Genomic DNA, 20,274 nt, shown 5'->3' on the forward strand with positions numbered 1-20,274 from the left:
CTGAATCCCAGGTAAGAAGAGATTGCTTTCCTCCATTGCTCAGGGCAATGTAATGTTATACCAGAATGCTTTACCTTTGCAATGGCACTGATTTGAGAAACAATATACTGGTTAAAGGCCTGAGCGCTGGAGCTAGAATCCCCAGGTACAAATCCTGTCTCTGTTGCTTATTAGCTATAGGTAATAGCTATGGTCCCTGGGAAATTTTAACTGCTTTTAAAGTGTGGTAGTCTTGTGGTTTTGTAGGACATTGTCTTTATTCTTAGTGGATGTGTGCCAAAATATTGAGGTAAAGTTGAATGATGTGTATAACTTACTTTCAGATGTCACAGCGCATGCCCTTGTGCTTTCTGGGCAAGTTTGCTGCCACTGCCCACCACCTGAACACTGATAGGGAGGCAGCTGGGGGGCCATGCTCTTTCACTGGTTGTTTCCAGGTAGGGGATTCAAATGTAGAACTCTCTCCTGTAACTCATTAACTGTTTTTAACTCTGCTATTGATCAGAAGATTAGGCCCTAGAAGAATGCCACTGCATGAGTGTTACTATCTCTTTGGTAAACCCAAAACACTGAGCACATGTCTCTGTTGGCACTTACCTTACTGGCTTGTAATGATTTATTTCTCTGTCTCTCCCAAGTTGAACTGGAAGAGTCTGTAACTTAATTATCACCACCATGTAGCACAGTGCCTGGCACACAGGGCTTAGTCAATGCAGGGAGAGGAAAATTAAATGCTTAAGTTCTGGGTTCAGGCCAGCCCAGCTCTGTCATTGACTAGCTAAGTGACCTTGGGCAAGTTACTTAGCCTCTCTGAACCAGCTTCCTCATCTAAAATGGAGTTAGAATTTGTCCCAGACAGGTTTCTCTGAAGATTAAATGTAACAACATGTAGTACAGTAGTCCAGTGGCTGACTCCAGGGTCACACCATGGGTTGCAGTTATCATGAGTGTTTGAATGGATGGGTCGTTAATGGTCAGGATTGTATGAAGGGAGATGCTGTAATAGATGGAAAAATGCAGTTTTCTCTAAGGTTTAAATGAACTCAAGGCCCTTAGTGGAAGTTCTTTGCATTCCAGAATGGCCTAAGTTGACACTTGTGTCTGTCTTATTATTAGGTTTGAAACTGGAGCGAATACAGAGTAGGAAGTAGTGGGGGCTGCTGAGCCCAGGCAAGGGGAGAGGAGAAGCCTGGTATTCTGTTGACTCTTAGGCTGCCTCTTTATGTCAGTGAAGTCCAGGGACAATAGAAATTGTAGGCTTTAAAGACTTCTGGCATCTTGGTAGCTCCCTGCATCTATTGTGTTAACTAGTTCCTGTTTCCCTAAATGCAAAATCATTAGAAAGTCTCCACGGAGTGGCTGGCTTCATCAGGGATGGGCAGAATGCAGATTTACGTGACTCTGGCCCTGCAGTAGGCTGGGGAGTATGAATTTGGGAGGACTGCAGAGCTTTGTGTGTTGTGGGGAGTCAACAGTAGAAAAGACAAGAAGACTTGGGGTGAGGGAGCTCCCCAGAAGTGATGTCGAGTTTAGAGTCAGACCTGGTTGTAAATCAGGGCCTCTCTATTTGCCAGCTCTAAGAATCTATAAAATAGGGTTATACTCTTATAGGAGCATTCAGATTGAAAGAACTATGTCCAGCACCTGGCACTTGGTAGGTGCTTACCAAATCCTAGAGACTCAGTCTCTTACTTCTCCTTAGCCTACAAATATTAAGGCAAGCCAGCCTCTTCTCCCTTTCCCACACTTCTCAGGCTGTCCTTTCATGACTTTTTCCATTCAAGCCTACCCCAAGTTTTCATTCAGTCTGGTATATGGGAGTTCTCAGCTTTTGGATTCTGTGGTAGGGAGATAGTTGTTGCTATTGGGGTGACTATTAGTTGAACACCCCTAGGGTTTTTTGGGGGGAGGTGGGGAGTGTTAGGAACCACCAAGGGTAATGCCTTTAGAGAAACTATTACCACATGACTGTACAGGATTTCCCCCATAACTTCCCTGGCTAACTTCCTGAATTGGAGCCTTTGTACAAAGCTGGGCTTGAACTCTGAGAACTCAAAGGTGCTGTCAGAGGGCCACTGTACTTCTTTCCCTCTCACTTGCTGCCCTTACCAACTTGTGGCCTCTTCCCTAGTGGGTGGTGCCCTTGGGGGAGGAGAAAGCACCTGGCAGGCTCCCTGGGTTATCTACTCAGCAGTGAACAGCTGAAGAAGGTAGTGGATGTTGAACTTGGCCTGCCATGGCACAATAATTAGGGCTGAGAAACCTGTTCCATTCAGCATACCCTATGCCCAGCCTCTCTTGATTTGCAAGTCATTTCCTCTGAGAGCCCCTTTATGGATTCAGACGGCAAATGGAGAGACCTCTGGGTATTGCCTCATCCTCTTTTTTTTATTTTTTATCCTTTTGTACATAGACATGCCTGCAAAGGATCAAACTGATGACACCTATGACCTTTTTTCATCTTACCTCTCCTCACAGAACATCGCCCCAAGCCCTACCTAATGTAGTGGGGTACCTCTGAATGGAGTCAGGCCTGGAGTTCAAAGGTTTACAGGGATTACCAGGCTGAGGCCCTTTTGAAAATACCAAACTCAAGCCATTAGAAATAGTGTTTTTGTATTTTATTAACACATGAATTGGCCAAATATATCTTGTACTATCACCCTTCCATGTCAATTGAGCATCCAGCACGTGCCTGCCATGGTGGTAGGTGTCTGACTAGCATGTTCTGCTAGCCGGGTTCTCAGGCAGCTCCCTGAGGCACAGATCCAACTCATTCACCCTCCCAGCTACTCAGGGGACAGGAAGAGAGTTCCCTTACTCAAGAGGATAAGAGACAGAGAAGCTTCCATTTGGCTGCCAGGGCCACAAAGGACAGCTCAGCTATGCCTTGTTCCTTTTGAAGAATAGGAATTGATTCCTACTCCTTCCTAAGGCAGGGCACCTCGGCCACGTGAAGGCGCTGAGTAGAAGCTCAGCGTTACAAAGGCTAAGAGGGCATTCTGTGACCTTTGTCAGCAGATACTGAGACTCTAGGACTTAAACAAAAGTCTGTGATAAATCCTTTTGGCACCAGGTCCCCACAAGACCTTGAATGAGTCACATTCCCACACCATACATACCTCAGTATCTACAGCAGTGAAGTAGGAATAATAATATTCCATGATGGAGTACTGAGGAGGAAGGGAATATTTCAGGTAAAACACTTCTTAGTCATTGACCACCTTTTTCTCAAGAAACTTGGCACCAACTTTGTGCAAAGTCCTCAACTCTTCAATGAAGACAGCAATGACCAATTTACTCTCATTGGCCCTTAGGACAACTATTTGGATAAGGTGAGGCTGGTCCCCCTCTGTTCTCAAATTCTTTTTCCTTTAGTTTCAGATAAAAATAATGATGGTCATACATTAAAGGCTCTACATAGTATGTTTACAGTAACTAAAACAGGTCAAGGCACACTCATTTCCTGTATTTTCTGTAAAATTGTAACAGCTATTTAGCAAGTCCGTCAATAAAAGCATCTGCACAAGGACATCGATTTGCATCAAGGCAGTGGACCCTTCCGACTGCACAGAATGGGTTCTGCTTGCTGCGGAGGAGACTCTCAGGACAAAGACCCATGTATGGAAAAAAATCCTCTCAAAAACAGATGATCCGCTTCTCATCTTCAAAGACTTTGGCCTCCTCTGGCTTTATCAAGTTTCCATTTAGGCTATTGAAAAGTTGAGAAAAACAACACAAGTAAAATGTTAGGGACTATTTCATACTCCTTCCCAATATGTATTCCTAATACATTCTTATGTATCACACAACCCTGAAATTAAGGAAAACAATTCATATAGCTCTGTGATATCAATATTAATCCCTTGCAGGTACTATTACCATTAACTGGGTCTCACTAAAGTCACCAATAGCTTCCATAAGCCATTCAATGATATACTTCAGTTCAGGCCTTGACTGACTTGACCTTTATAGGCATTTGGCTATCCTGACCTCTCTCCCTCGTCCTACCTTCCCTTGGCTTGATAATGTGCTCTCTTGTTTTCCTCCTATATCCATTTACTCTATCTCTGAGTACTTTCCTATATCTGTTTACTCTATCTCTGAGTCCTTTCCCATGTTGTCCTTCATGTGACCTCTAAGTCATGGGTTTACTTCAGGCTTGAGGCTAAGCCCTTTTCTCCCTCCCACTGAAAGCTTTCTGCAGGTGATCGCATCTGTACCATTGCTTCATTCAAATGTCAGCAACCTGAAGCCCGAACATCTGTTCTGTTTAGCCATTTACCTACTTGGTATCTTTACTTGGCTGTGTCACAGTCCCATCAACATGCCCACAATAACCCAGGATTCCCTAACTCAGTGAGTGGTACCACTACACATTTAGTTGTACAAGTTAGTAATGTAGAGATCAACTTTGATACCTTCCTCCTCATTCTCATAATCAGTCTATTCTATTTCCTAAACAACCTTAGAATGTCTCCCTTGAGCCTCTCTATAATTTCCTGGTCTGAGCACCCATCATCTTTTCTCTGGATCACTGTCATATTCTTCTGACTAGCCATTTCCATGCACTCTGGCCTCCTCAAATTCATTTTCCTAGAAGAACCAGAGTGGTATATTTACAGTGCACGTCTGATCACATCCCTCTTCCAATGAAAACCCTTCAATGACTCTCCATTGCCTTTAGGATGAGGACCAAAACATGTACTATGCTCCAAAAATCTTTTATGGTCTAGTCTGTCTACCTTAGCAGCCTCCCATTGCCTCCTTATTCCATAAGCGTCTGGACCCTAGAAATTAGGGGTTTACGGAAAAAATCATGCATAAAATACAGAGTTCCCATATACCACCCTATTATTAACACCTTGCATTACTGTGGTATATTTTTTAGATTCATAGAAGGACATTTTTATAATTTTACTATTAACTATAGTCCATGGTTTACATTAGGGTCCATTGTTTGTGTTATACAATCCTATGGTTTTGTTTTGTTAAATTTTTTTTCTAGTAACATATATACAACCTAAATATCCTCTTTAAGCACATTAAAAAATACAATTCACTGCTGTTCATTACTTTCACACTGTTATCCTACCATCACCACCATCCATTACCAAAACTCCTCAGTCACCCCAAATAAAAACTGTACAATTTAAGCATTAACTACTTATTCCTGACCCCCACGGCTCCTGGTAAACTATATTCTAGTTTATGAGTTTGCTTATTCTAATTATTTTATATAAGTGAGATCATGCAATATTTTGTCCTTACGTGTCTTACTTATTTTGACTTGAAATCTTCCAAGTTCATCTATGTTGTCACATGTATCAGAACCTCATTCCTTTTTATGGCTGAATAATATTCCATTGTGTGTATACACCACATTTTATTTATCCATTTATCTGTCGATGGATACTTAGGTTGCTTCCATCTTTTAGCAATTATGAATAATGCCCTAAGAACACTGGTATGTCCCTGCTTTCAATTCTTTTGGGTGTACACCTAGAAATGGGATTGCTGGTATATAGTAATTTTATACTTAACTTTCTGAGGAACCACAAGTTTTCCACAGCAACTGCACCATTATTCCTCCAAATTTTCTCAAATACTTGTAATTTTTTTTTTTTTTTTAGTAGTAGCCATTGTAGTAGGTGTGAAATGGTATCTCACTGTGGTTTTAATTTGCATTTCCCTAGTAGCTAAGATGTTTAGCATGTTTTCATGTGGTTTTTGGCCATTTGTATATCTTCTCTGGAGAACTGTCTATTCAGGTCTTTTGCCCATTTTTTAATTGGGTTGTTTGTATTGTTTGTTGTGTTGAAGGATTTCTTTATATATTCTAGATATTAAACTCTTAAAGAGATGTAGTTTGCAAATGTTTTCTCCCATTCTGTATTTTTCTTTTTCCTTTCAACATGTAGTCCTCTGATGCCCCAAAGTTTTTTATTTTGATGAGATCCCATTTATCTATTTTTTCTTTTGTTCTTTGTGCTTTTGTTGTAAAGTCTAGAAAACCATGGCCTAACACAAGGTCCTGAAGATGCTTCCTGTGTTTTCCTTTTTAAGTTTCATAGTTCTGATTCTTATATTTAAGTCGTTGACCCATTTTGAATTGATTTTTTCGTTATCTTTGAAGTAGTGGTCCACCAGCATTCTTTTGCTTATGGATATCCAGTTTTCCCAGCACCATTTGAGTGGATATGGCACCCTTGTCAAAATAGTTGTGCATAAATATCAGGTTGATTTCTGGACTCTAAACCAAGAGTCCATTGGTTGTCCTTGTGCCATTACCATGCTGTTTTGATTACTGTGGCTTTATGATAATTTTTAAGATTGGGAAGTGCGAGTCCTCCAATTTTGTTGTTCTTTTTTAAGATGGCTTTGTGTATTTAAGTCCTCTTACCCTTCAGGTTTTAGCTTTTCCATTTTTGCCAAGAAGGCTGTTGGAATTTTGATTGGGATTGGGTTGAATTTGTAAATTGCTTTGGGTAGAATTAATTTTAATATTTAGTCTTCCAATCCATGAACCCGGAATGTCTTCCCATTTATTTAGGTTTTAAACTTTGAAATCTTTTACAGTGTTTTATAGTTTTCTGTTTACAAGTTCTTTACATCCTTGTCATTTCTTTCTGCATATGTTTTTCAGATATTTTCTTTGTGGTTACCATGGGGTTAAAATTTAACATCATAAATTTAAAACAGTCATTTGATTTGATACCAACTTAACTTCAATAGCATACACCTACCCTTTTCCTATAACCTCCAGCGCCCCCCTCCACCTTATTTTAATACTTATTTACAAATTGTGTCTTTATGCATTGTAGGTCCAAACCATAGATTTTATCATTACTTGTTATGCATCTGCATTTTAGTACCTGTAAAAAGCGGAATTACATGTCAAAAAATACAATACAATAGTACTGACAATTATAAATACTCAAATGGTTACCTTTACTGGAGGTATTTATTACTTTATGCTGCCTTGGTCTACTGTCTCATGTCCTGAAGAACTCTCTTAAGCACTGCTTGTAGAACAGGTCTTATCTGGGAATGTCTTAATGTCCCCCTGATTTCTAAAACAAAGTCTTGCTGGATATAAAACTCTTGGTTGGCAATTATTTTCTTTTAGCACTTTATATATTAGATACCACTCCCTTCATGCCTCCATGGTTTCTGGTGAAAAATCAGCACTTAAACTTACTGGAATTCTCTTATACATAACTTGTTAGTTTTCCTGTTGCAGCTTTCAGAACTCTTTCTTGTTCTTGGCACTGGATAGTTTGATTACTATGTGTCTGGTCATGGTTCTTTTTGAGTTTGTCCTGTTTGGGGTTCATTAGGTGTGCTGGTTTGCATATATTATATCCCCTAGTAAAAAAACATATTCTGTAATGCAGTCTTGTGGGGGCAGATGTATTAAGGTTGATTAGGTTGGAATCTTTGGATTAGGCTGTTTCCATGGAGATGTGACCCACCCAACTGTGAGTGACACCTTTGTTTAGGGTGTGACCTCTTAATTGAATGTTTCCATGAAAAAGTGGCCCTGCCCATTCAGGGTGGGTCTTGATTTGTTAACTGGAGTCCTTTAAAAAGAGCTCACTAACAGAGGGACCTCAGAGCAACTGAGAGAGACATTTTAGAGATGGACATTGAAAGCAGATTTATGCTAGCCCATAGTTTGCTCTGAAGAAGCTAAGAGAGGACAAAATGCCCCAAGAGCAACATTTTGAAGAACTTACAGGAACTGAGAGAGGAGCTGGAATATAACCTGTTATCAGCAGATGCCAGCCATGTGCCTTCCCAGCTAACAGGTTTTTCAGATGCCATTGGCCTTCCTTCAGAGAAGGTATACTTGTGTTGATGACTTATTTTGGACATTTTCATGGCCTTCAGGCTATAGCTTTGTAACCAAATAAACCCCCTTAAAAAGCCAATCCATTTCTGGTATTTTGCCTAACAGCAGCATCAGCAGACTGGAACACTGGGCTTCTTGAATGTGCATATTCATGTCTTTTGTTAAATTTGGAATAATTTTTGCCATTATTTCTTTGAATGTTCCTTCTGCCCCTTTCTCTCCCTCTGCGAATCCCATAATGGGTATACTGGTATGCTTGATGGTGTCCCACATGTCTGTTAGTCTCTGATTACTCTTATTCTTTTCCTTTCTGCTCCTTAGCCTGAAACACCTCAGCAGTCTTCACAATCACTAATCTTTCTTTTGCCACCTCCAATGTGCTACTGAAACCATCCAGAAGTTTCCATTTCCGTTACTGTGTTCTTCAACTCCAGTTATTTCTCTGTGTTCCTATTGAGAATTTCAAAGAGATTCCCATACTGTTCATTATTTACCTACATTTAGTTCTTTCTCCATGTTTTCCTTTATCCTTGAGCATACTGAATATTTTTTTTAAAGTTTTTGTCTAGTAAGTCCAAAGTCTGGGCCTCTTTATTGGTGATTTCTGGGATTTTTATTTGTTCCTTTGGATGCACTGTTTCCTGTCAGTTTGTTTTATGATGGGAGATCATAGCCACTGTGTGGAGAGTGCAACTCTCCAGTGTTTAGCACAATGTACTAGCCGCCTCCTGCTCCTCCCTGGATGCTGTACGGTGTTCCATGAGACTCTGGAATTTCGAAACAGTGGATTCTTGTCAGTGCAAATAGTTGTTTTGGTTGAGGGTCTGATTCTTGGAGCTTCGTCTTCCACCATCATCCCAATCTGGAGCACGCCTGCCTCAGTGAGTAACCCCCTGCTCATCCTTTCATGGCTTGGTTCAAATGCTACTTTCTTAGGGAGACCTTCTCTGAAACTTCATCCTGTATTAGGCTCCCTCACCAGCCATTAGCTTTATAGCACTAATCATAATTATAGTTAAACAATTATTTTAATAATTTGTTTTCTTTACCATGTGTCTCCTCGCTAGATGGTAAACCCATGAGGGTAGTTCCATTTTTTCACCACTGCAATCTTGGTGTTAGCACAGTGCCTCGCACATTCAAACACTTAGCTTTTCAACAAATGAATGAACTAGTACCAGGAGCCATACCAGAGACTGTAACATCATCCCTGCCCTCAAGGAGCTCATAGTCTGAGGAGGAGACATCATGAAAAGCTTTTTATAACAGAATGTAATGAATATAATATACAACATTCAGGGCATTGAACATTTCCAACTTCTGTCTTTCAAAGCAGAACTCACCAAGGGACTTGAAACTTCAAATTCTTTTTGGACAGGGATGAGATACAAGTAAATCTAAGTACAGATAATGAATACAAGGAACCCGTTCATCTGTCAGTGATATCTATGAGCAGAGCTGCTGCCTGAATCACAGCTCCTCTGCCAGCTTGACCATGGCCCTCTGTCTGGCATGGCAGCACCTGGACAATGCCAGTGTTCCACGGTCTTTGCAGAACCAAATCTGAAATCACACATATGGGAACACACTGAGCAGCTTACAGGACAAGCCAGGAACGGAACTGAAGATGCTCTCAAGGCTGGCACTCAAGCCCTCTATCTTGCCCTCTTTCACAACCTGTGGCAGATTTCTTCCCATCCCCAATACATGCCCTTTTTAAGTTCTATATAGTACACCTTAAAGCTCAAGACACCTGGCCCTATGCAAACAGTACCTTATGTAGGAACAGTGGTCTGTGAGAATCAGCAAATGCGTACTTTAAAGCTTGACAGAATTAAAGAACATTTACATCCATACAACTAGCCTAACCAGCTTCTAAGGCAAGTGAAGGCCAGCCGTCATCTGCAAATTGTTTTCAGCCTGGCTTGCTGCCTTCTTCCTCCTCTCTGCCTGTCCTACTCAAACAGGACTATCCAGGAAATGGGATGATACCAGGGAATAGATTATATGCATAAGGCAGCTAGAGACTAATACAGACTAGAATCCATGTTTTAGTTTTTCTGTTCCTAAAGTAAATGCCATGCGATGGATTGGCTTAAACAATGGGGATTTTTTGGCTTATGGTTTTTAGGTTAGGAGAAGTCCAAAATCAAGGCCTCATCAAGGTGATGTTTTCTTGAAGAAGACTGTGGTGGTATGGCTGGCTGCCCGCGGCCTTTGATCCCTTGGCTCCTCTGTCACGTGGCTATGCACACGGCAGCCTTTGCTGACTTCTCCTTTCTCTTATGGGTTCTGGCTTCTCCCTCTGGCTTTCGTTCTGTGACCTTTCCTATAGGGCCTTCAATAATAGGATTAAAACCCATCCTGATACACTAGGCCATACCCTAGCTGAAGTAGCCTCATCAAAAGGTCCTATTTACAAACATTCACACCCACAACAATGGATTAAATTTAAGAGCATGTTTTCCTGGGGTACATAGCTCCAAACCACCACAGTCTGTTAGCTCTGAAATGTCTTCTAGGTTGAGGAATGTACTCAGCTTAGCAGACATATGCCACAGAGTCCTCCATCAGTCTTGTTTAATTTGGTCTCTGTTCTTTCTGACAGGGGTTTTCAAAAGTTTTTTTTGTTTTTTTGTTTTTTTTAACTGTGACCCATAATACACATTACATTTTACATTCTGAACCACATCCACATGGACGCTGGAAATAAAAGCTGAACAATATAATACTTCATACGATTTACTGTGCACTCTAATATTTTCTATTTCATTTTTAAAATAATGGTTGCAGCCCACCAAACTGATGTTATGACCAATTAATGAGTTCCAAAACAAAGTTTCAAAACCACTGCTCTAGAAGCTGAGGCTAGGGAATTGTATGTGTGTGTGTGTGTGTATTTTTGACTCTGAAATTCTTCTCCCCATTCATGAAGAAAGTAGTTAATGAGTAACTACCCCCTGAGCTTGGGATTTGAGTTTACAGTAAGGAGCTTTAGAAATCTCAGAGGAGCCCTACCGGGAGCATAAACCCCTGCTGTCTGTGTCCTCTCATTGGAACCTGGCACTACCCCCGGTGAGGTCCTCCATGGGGGCCTGAGCCTCACACCCTGAAGAGCTGTCTCAAGCTGGGTCAAGAGCAAATTTCAAGCACACTTAAAAGTATGTTTGGGTACAGGTCCATACAAAGACTCTTTCTCAGCTCAGTAAAACCAATACTTTGAAGCAGGTGGGGCCCCTCCTGTCATGTTAACTGCTGTATCCCCAGCACCTAGCATGGTGCCTGGCATCAAGTAGGTACACAAAAGATATAACTACTGTTACTTTTGGAAAAACACCCTACATTTGACAGGCCCATCGCCATTCTCCCAATATTCACACAGTCCTGCCTCACCCAGGTAATTAAATTTTAAGGGGGCTGACAATGGGAGTGTGTGTGTCTTGTGGGAGGCAATGAAGTGCAATGGGGCTCAATGTGGTATTAAAGCAAATGAGGTGAGTTTTTTTCCACAAACATAAGCAGCTTCTCAAAACTCTCAAACCAGGAAGCAAAGAGAAAAGCATAAGTCAGCTCAAAACTTGCCTGGAAGTGTGTCCTGAATCCTAGGAAACCCAGAAAAGGGGAAAAAGGAGCTCCAAACTCCTGGTCAGCACATCCCACCCTCAGTCTCCTAAGTTGCCAAGAGTTCTTCACTTTCAATAGGAATTCCGTTCACAGGCTATTTTCCCCCATCCAGGCACACAAAGGCACATGAGGACAGGGTGGCACAAGGGAGGAGGGCACAGACTGTGGTGTTGGCCGTATGGGCTGAATTTCAGCCTCTGTTCTATTTGTAACCTTAGACAAGTTATATTCACCATTCTGAGCCTCAGTTTCCATATCCATGAAAGGGAGATAATATTACGTACCTTGCAGGGTCATTGGAAAGATGAGGAATAAATGGAAATTGCCCTACAAGGTGCCTGACACTTAAGAAGTAGTGTTGAGTAAGTAATCATTTCTGTTACTGTTGTTTTAACAAGTGGTAGATGGGTCTTACCAAATCTCCATTATGCCAGTGTTCCTCTGTAATGCATCTGCCAGCTGGGCAATTCCCTTGGTTGTGATCTGGTTCTGGATAAGCCTGAAAGAATAACATGTCTTGTGTTAAATATATAATACCAGATTCATTCTGCCCCCTTCATTAGGGAGTGTAAGGTTCTAATGGGATAAGAGATGAGATCACAGAAGAACTGAATTCACATGACTTTCAATCTAGCTAAATGGTCTAGATCAAATCCCCTAGAATAAAGAACATTCTTAACACCTATATATTCATTCATATGTACAGAGTATAGTGTAATACATGAGCATATATGTTATATGGGTATGTGTGCTGTGCTTGACATTTTTCATTGTAGGGGTGGCCAGTCAAAACTGTTTGGAGACCGCCAGCCTGAAAGCAACAAATTCTAAGAAACACATCAGGGGAACTGGCAGTCTGACCTCTGTTCCAGGTGCTAGCTACCAGCTGATAGTTCTCTGCTTTTGGGGGACACAAAGGCTTCTCAGATGGTACAATGTCCTCTCCAATATCTGAGGAGGAAGAAAAAACAGTTCTCAAATGTTACCACTCATGGGGCCCAGTGGAGAAGTATCAATTTGTTTTCAAATTTATCCAAAGCCCAGCGTGTGCCATTATGTTGGGTAGCCACAACCGAAATGAAACAATGATTTCAGATATAGCTGGCAGTTTCTGAAATGCTCCCAACCCAAAAAGGAAAATGCAGCAAGAGGTAGTGATGTGTTTGCAATTCATCACAGCTACTGCTACACTTCACCCTGAGAAACAGACTGAGCCCTGACCCAAGAAGGTGATCTCCCAGGAAGAGGAGGGCCTATGCTGGCCTGATTTGTGAGGTTATAGAAATTAAGCATGAAGGAGCCTACTGCTTAGAAAGGCAGTATTGCATAGTGGTTAGAAGCCCCAAACCCCAATTTGTAGAAATTTAAGCTAACTACACCTCAGTTGCTTCAGTGAAACAGAAATAATTATAAGAGTACCTCTCCCAGGATGGATGTGAAGGTTTAAAGGGAGGATGCATATGAAATGTTCTCACAGTCTCTGGCAACATGATCAGTAGAAGAGCACAGGTCCACTGGTGGCTGTGCTGTAGCTGGGACCCGGTGTTCCTACCTAGACCTCCCAAAGGCTGAAACGCCTGTGCTCAGTGGCAGAGGTGATGATCTTCTGGTGAACATGACGACAAGTGCAGCTTGTACATGTGTGCAAAAAGAGTAAAAGTAGAACCTGGAAGTAGGCACAGAGTTCTGCAGTCAAACTCCTGTTTTCTAGTCACCACCTTTATGGTTGCTGTCACTGCCACCACCTATACCATGTTGGCACGATAGGTAGCCTCCAGCCAAGACTGGGCATGGGCCCGGTAGGTGTAGAGCATTTAATGTATATAAAAAGCACAGCAGTTCTCAGGCATATGTACCTGCTGGGTGATTAGAAAAGCCATCAAGACCTGTGCATGCACAAAGCAGTGGACACCTCTCTAGCCCTGTTCTAGCTCTCATGACCTAAGGAAGAGCATAAAACAGACTGGAGACTGAAAGGAAAAAAAAAAAAAAAAGGATGTAAAAGTAGCATAGGAGACTGACATCATCAACATGGCAATGTAAGACATCCTCTTGAAAAAGTCTCCCCAGTGATTTAGTGAATAAAAGGACAAATCCCACTTTCTTAGAACTCTAAAGGACAGGATACCTGCTGTCACCACTATTATTCAACATTGTGCTAGAAGTTCTAGCCAGAGCAATCTGGCAAGACAAAGAAATAAAAGGCATCCAAATTGGAAAGGAAGAAGTAAAACTGACATTTTTTGCAGATGATATGATGTTATATTTGGAAAACCCTGAGAAATCGATGACATAGCTACTTGAGCTAATAAATTTAGCAAAGTGGTGCGATACAAGATTAATGCATGGATGTCAATAATGTTCCTATACACCAGAAATTACCTAGCTGAAGAGTCACTCTTGAAAAAGATTCCATTCTCAGTAGCAACTAAAAAATTCAAATACCTAGGAATAAACTTAACCAGAAGTAAACGACCTCTACACAGAAAATTACACATCTTTACTAAAAGACATAGAAGGGGACCTAAAGAGATGGAAAAATATTCCATGTTCCTCAATAGGAAGGCTGAACATCATAAGATGTCAATCCTACCCAAATTGATGTACAGATCCAAGGCAATTCCAATCAAATTCCAACAACCTACTTTGCAGAATTGGAAAAGCTAGTAATCAAATTTATTTGGAAGGGAAGGGTGCCTCGAATTGCTAAAAACATTTTAAAAAAGAAAAATGAAGTGGGAGGACTTACACTTCCTGACTTTCAAGCTCACTATAAAGTCACAGTAGTAAAAACAGCACAGTATTGGCACAAAGATAGACATTAATCAGTGGAATCCAACTGAGAATTTGGAAATAGACCCCAGATCTATGGTCGACTGATTTTTGGTAAGGCCCCCAAATCCACTGAACTGGAACATAACAGTCTCTTCAACAAATGGGGGCTGAGAGAACTGGATATCCATATTCAGAAGAATGAAAGAGGATCCCTACCTCACATCCCACACAAAAATTAACTCAAAATGGATCAAAGACCTCAATATAATAGACAGTACCATAAAACTCCTAGACGATAATGTAGGGAAACATCTTCAAGACCTCATTAATAGATCGCTTCTTAGACCTTAAACTCAAAGCACAAGCTACTAAAGAAAAAAGATAAATGGGAATGCCTCAAACTTAAAAACTCCTGTACCTCAAAGGAACTTGTCCAAAAGGTAAAGAGGCAGTCAACTCAATGGGAAAAAATATTTAGAAGCCATGTATCTGATAAGAGACTGATATCTTGCATATATAAAGAAATCCTCAACTCAGCGACAGTAGTACAAACAGCCCAATTACAAAATGGGCAAAAGATATGAAAAGACATTTTTCTGAAAAGGAAATACAAATGGATAAAAAACACATGAAAAAAATGTTCATCTTCACTAGCTATTAGGAAGATGAAAATCAAGACCACAATGAGATATCATCTGACACCTATAAGAATGGCTGCCATTAAACAATCAGAAAACTACAAATGCTGGAGAGGATGTGGAGAAATTGGAATTCTTATTCATTGCTGGTGGGACTGTATAATGTACAGCAACTCTGGAGGACAGTTTGGCAGTTCCTCAGAAAACTAGATATCGAGTTACCCTTTGATCCAGAAGATCTGAAAGCAGTGACACAAACAGATATTTGCACACTGATGTTCATAGCAGCATTGTTCACAATTGCCAAGAGATGGAAACAATCCATATGTCCTTCAATAGATTAGTAAACAAAATGTGATATATACATACGATGGAATACTATACAGCAGTAAGAAGGAACAAGGTCATGAAACATATGACAACATGGATGAATGTTGAAGACATAAAGCTGAGTGGAATAAGCCAGACACAAAAGGAGAGACAGTGTGTGTTACCACTAATGTGAACTCTGAGAAAATTGTAAAATAAGTGTCTTTAAAGGTAGACTATAGGGGACCTAGAGATAGAACCTAGTGAAGGGGGAAGAATAATCTAATATGTACAAATGTGATATGATAATGAGGGTGATCTTAATGGTATGGGAATGGTCAGGAGTGAATATGATATGTTAACGGGATTATAAGTATCAGTGACACATTGAAGGTCAACATGTTCATAAGTGGTTGTTTAGAGGCAAGTAGCCCACAGAGTAGCACCACAAACCTAAGTGTTAGCATGATATACTAATAAGGAATGGCACTGCTGCAGAGGGTTAACAGAGTGATATGGAAAAACTATCCATTACATATTAATGACTATATTTAATTGGAATATTTTACCAACTCTTCACTAATACTAGGGATGAATAATTAGCAGCTGGTAAGAGGTCTGGGATGTATTATGTTACATGGTGGAACTGTAGTCTATAGCATCCCTTGGGATTTGCTCTATAGCTGCTTGTTGAAGATCATCACCTTTCTGTATATACCTTGTATTGCATAATAAGGAAAGAACTGAAATTGTGGAACTGTAACCCATAACAATTTTTGAAATTGCCTATATGACTGCTTGTTGAGATATATATCAAGAGATGACACCTTTCTGTAAGTATGTTATATTTTACAGTAGTGGAAATGGCTGAAGTTGTGGAACTGTGACCCATGACATTCTTTGAGATTTGTTCTCTACTTGTGAAATCGTACACTGAAAGTTATTACTGTTATGTATATATGTTAAAGTTCACAATAAAAAAAAAAAAAAAAAAAAAAAAGAGCCCTGAAAGACAACGGAGACTGGAGAAGGACTCCATGAACACTGAATTGAAGAAACAAACATATCAGGAAAATTCCATCCCTGACTGCTGGTTGGTTCCTGTTCCCTTCCCTCAGTTTCTCACAGCTTGGGAATAACACAGAGGCAGCACGGCCCGGGTCCCTCCCACCAAGGACATAGCTGGTAGAATAACTCACAGCAGTGAGTTAGAGCTCTATGCATATCGAGGCACAGGGATGGAAGTCCCCAGAGACCCAGGGCAGAACACAAGACACTGAAGAGTGCTGCATACAAAAGGGCCCCAGGGAGGGAGGAGAGACCACGATAGATATGGCAAGAACTGGCGTATCCTCACTCAGTCCAGTCTCAGTCAGCCAGACTACCCAAAGGCAAAACAGACTTTTCTGAAGTGACTCACCTTTCTGAATTGACCCCATATGGCTCCCTGGGGCAGGATACCCTAATGTGGAAGAAACTGGAGGCAGAAAAAATGGGGGGAGGGGATAAACTGAATTACTGTAAGATAGGACAGGTCCCCAAACCGAAAAGTTACAGAAAACAGGGCACTGAGGGAGAAAATTTAAATAGATCACAGGACCTGGGGAGAAAATCCTGCAGAAAAGCAAATGGAACAGATTAAGATTCCCAGAGAAGGAATAGAGGAAAGAAGCTCTCTCTTGGAGGTGAAACCATTGCACAAAAAGTGTCATCTTAAAAACTGCACCACATATGCAGGGCAAGAATCAGATGAAGAACTGAGAAAAGCTGAGCAGTTAAACATGGGATATTCTAAAGGTCTACAAAAGTAGACCAAGCATCAAAAAGAAAAGCCTTAACACAAAGCCAATCAATGACAAAACCGTAAACAAAAGGGAGAACTGGACAAGCAGGACTCAAGATAATCAGATATCTATATATGAGCAAAAAATTACAAGCTACACTAAGAAACAGGAAAATACTGCTCAGTCATGGAAACAAAACTTCAGAGGACACTGAGAAATTGGAACAACTGATCAAAGACTTTCAAACAAATCTCATAAATCAATTAAAGAATATTAAGGAAAATATGCATAAAGAACCAAAGGATATTAAGACAACAATGTATGAGCATAAAGAAGAATTTGGAAGTATAAAGAAGGGAAAAAGGAGCTGAGAGAATATTTGCAGAAATAAAAACTTCCCAACTCTAAGAAAGACATAAATACACATGTCCGAGAAGCACAGTATACTCCAAACAGAATAAATCCTAGTGGACTTACTCAGATATATACTAATCAGAATGTCAAATGCCAAAGATATAAAGAGAATTCTGAAAGAAGATAAAACCGATTTGTCCCATACAAGGGACCTGCAATAAGATTAAGTGTTGAGTCCTCGTCAGAAACCATAGAAGTGAGAAAGCAGTGGTATGATATATTTAAAGTAGTGAAAGAGAAAAACTGTCACCCAAAAATTCTTTATCCAAAACTGTCCTTCAGAAAAGAGACAGTTTAAAATATTCACAGGTAAACAAAAACTGAGAGAGTCTGACCACAAAAGACCTGCCCCACAAGAATTACTAAAGGGAGTTCTGCAGCTTGAAAGGAGAGACAAGAGAGAGTGGTTTGAAGTAGTGTGAAGAAATAGTCATTATTAAGGGTAACTAAAAGTAAAAATGCAAAACTGTATCCTCAATATACAACTCTACTCTTTCATTCATATAAGAATCAGAATATACTTGAACAAGAAAAAGACATTTACTGATAATGAACTTGCAAAATATAAAGTGGTGAAGTGGGACAGACAACATAAAGAGAGGAAACATACATGGGAGCAGAGAATGTAAATGATGCTACTGAAGCTAAGTTGGTGTTTTCAGATAGGTGGGTTACAGATGTAGGTTGTGTAATATAAACCCCACGGTGACTGCAAAGAAAGTATTTAGAAAACACGAAACAAATAAGAAAGGGATCACTCAGATACATCACAAAAGATCAATTTATACAATAAAGGAGGTTGCAATAAAGGAAAAGAGAAAAAAAGATGACACACAAAAACCAAAGGACAACATGGCTGAAGTAAGTAGTGCCTTTTACCATAATAACATTCAATGTTAATGTTATTGACTCCCCAATCAAAAGACATACCTTGGCAGAAAGGATAAAAAAGCATGATCCAACTACATGTTGTTTACAAGAGACTCACCATAGACCCCAAGACACAAATAGGTTGAAAGTGAAAAGATGGAAAAATATATTCCATATAAGTAGTAACCAAAACAGAGCTGGGGTAGCTATAATAATATCAGACAAAACAGACTTTAAGTCAAAAGCTGTTATAAGAGACAAATAAGGACACTATATATTAATAAAAGGGGCAATCCACCAAGAAGAAATAATGAAAAATATTTATGCCTATGCACGGTGTCCCATAATACATGAGCAAACACTGGAAAAACTGAAGGGAGAAATAGATGCCTCTACAGTAATACTTGGAGACCTCAATACACTAATATCAATAGTCAGAACATCTAGATGGAAGATCAAAAGGAAACAGAGAACTTGAATAATATGATAAATGAAATAGAACTAACAGACATATACAGAACATTGCACCCCCAAACAGCTAGATAACACATTCTTCTCAAGTATGCATGGATCATTCTCCAGGATAGACAACCTACTGGGTCACAAAACAAGTCTAAATAAATTTAGAAAGATTGAAATCATACAAAGCATCTTCTTTGACCATAATGGGATGAAGCTGGGAACCAATACCAGGTGGAGAACTGAAAAATCTACAAATACACGGAAGTTAAATAGCACTCCCAAACAATCAGTGGGTCAGAGAAGAAATTGCAAGGGAAATCAGTAGATACCTTGAGACCAAGGAAAACAAGAACACAACATATCAAAACTTATGGTGTGCAGCAAAGGCAGTGCTGTGAGGGAAATTTATAGTCCTAAATTAAAAAAGAAGAAAACGCAATTAAAGACCTAGCTGCACACCTGGAGGAACTAGAAAAAGCACAGCACATTAGTCCCAAAGCAAGCAGATTTAAAGAAATAACAATGATTAGAGCAGAAATAAATGAATTTGAGAAAAGAAAAAAAGAATCAACAAAACTAAGTTGGTAGAAAAGATCAATAAAATTGGCAAACACTTAGCTAGACTGACCAAAAAAAAAAAAAGAAAGAAAGAAAAAGAAAGACAACAGATAAATAAAATCAGAAATGAGTTGGGGGACATTACCACTGACTTCACAGAAATAAAAAGGCTCATAAGAGAATACTGTGAACAACTATATGGCAACAAATTAGACGACCGAGATGAAACAGACAAATTCCTAGAAACACACAAACAGCCTACCTTGACTGTAGAAGAAACAGAAGACCTGAACAGACCAATAACAAGTAAGGAGACTGAATAAGTCATCAAAAACCTCCCAACAAAGAAAATCCCCAGGACCAGGTGGCTTCACAGGTGAGCATAATCTTAGGCAAAAGAAAGAAAAAGGACCCTATTTCATATCATATACAAAAATTAACTCAAAATAGATCAAAGACCTAAATGTTAAGAGCCTGTACTATTAAACTCCTATAAGAAAATGTAGGGAAACATCTTGAGGATCTTGTGTTAGGCAATGGTTTCCTACACTTTACACCAAAAGCACCAGTGATGAAGGGAAAAAAATAGATAAATGGGACCTCCTGAAAATTACAAACTTTTGTGCAAAGAACTTTGTCACAAAAGTAAAAAGAACACCTACTCAATGGGAGAGAATTTTTGAAAACCACATATCCGATAAATATTTAATATCCAGACTATATAAAGAAATCCCACAACTCATCAATAAAAAGATGAACAACCCTAATTTTAAAATGGGCTAAAGATTTGAACAGACATTTCTCCAAAGGGAATACAAATGGCTAAAAAGCCATGTATGTGAATGTTGTTGACAGGGGAAGTTTTGAGTCATGTATGTTACTATACTGAAAGTTAGAAGATAAAACATTGGACTGTATAACACAGTGAATCCTGTTGTGGATGATGGGCTGGGGTTAATAATACAAGAATAGGAATGTTCTTTCA

At 39.9% G+C, this 20,274-nt stretch overlaps 1 protein-coding gene across 7 annotated transcripts in view; it reads right to left on the reverse strand.

The window, feature by feature from the left end:
- Nucleotides 1-2,604: 2,604 nt before the first annotated feature.
- NOD1 (nucleotide binding oligomerization domain containing 1) overlaps nt 2,605-20,274 on the reverse strand; it is a 94,299-nt gene continuing 76,629 nt past the window's right edge. For 2 of the 7 annotated variants that reach the window (XM_037836984.1, XM_037836987.1), the window contains 2 exons: nt 11,895-11,978; nt 2,605-3,712 (listed from right to left, as the gene is read on the reverse strand). In XM_037836984.1, coding sequence (XP_037692912.1) covers nt 3,640-3,712; nt 11,895-11,978 — 157 coding nt within the window. In that variant the 3' untranslated portion in view covers nt 2,605-3,639. The other 5 variants (XR_005217047.1, XR_005217048.1, XR_005217049.1 and 2 more) reach the window with 5 other exon arrangements.

Source organism: Choloepus didactylus, chromosome 5 (assembly GCF_015220235.1).
Source record: "Choloepus didactylus isolate mChoDid1 chromosome 5, mChoDid1.pri, whole genome shotgun sequence".
NCBI classification, from domain to species: Eukaryota; Metazoa; Chordata; class Mammalia; order Pilosa; family Megalonychidae; genus Choloepus; species Choloepus didactylus.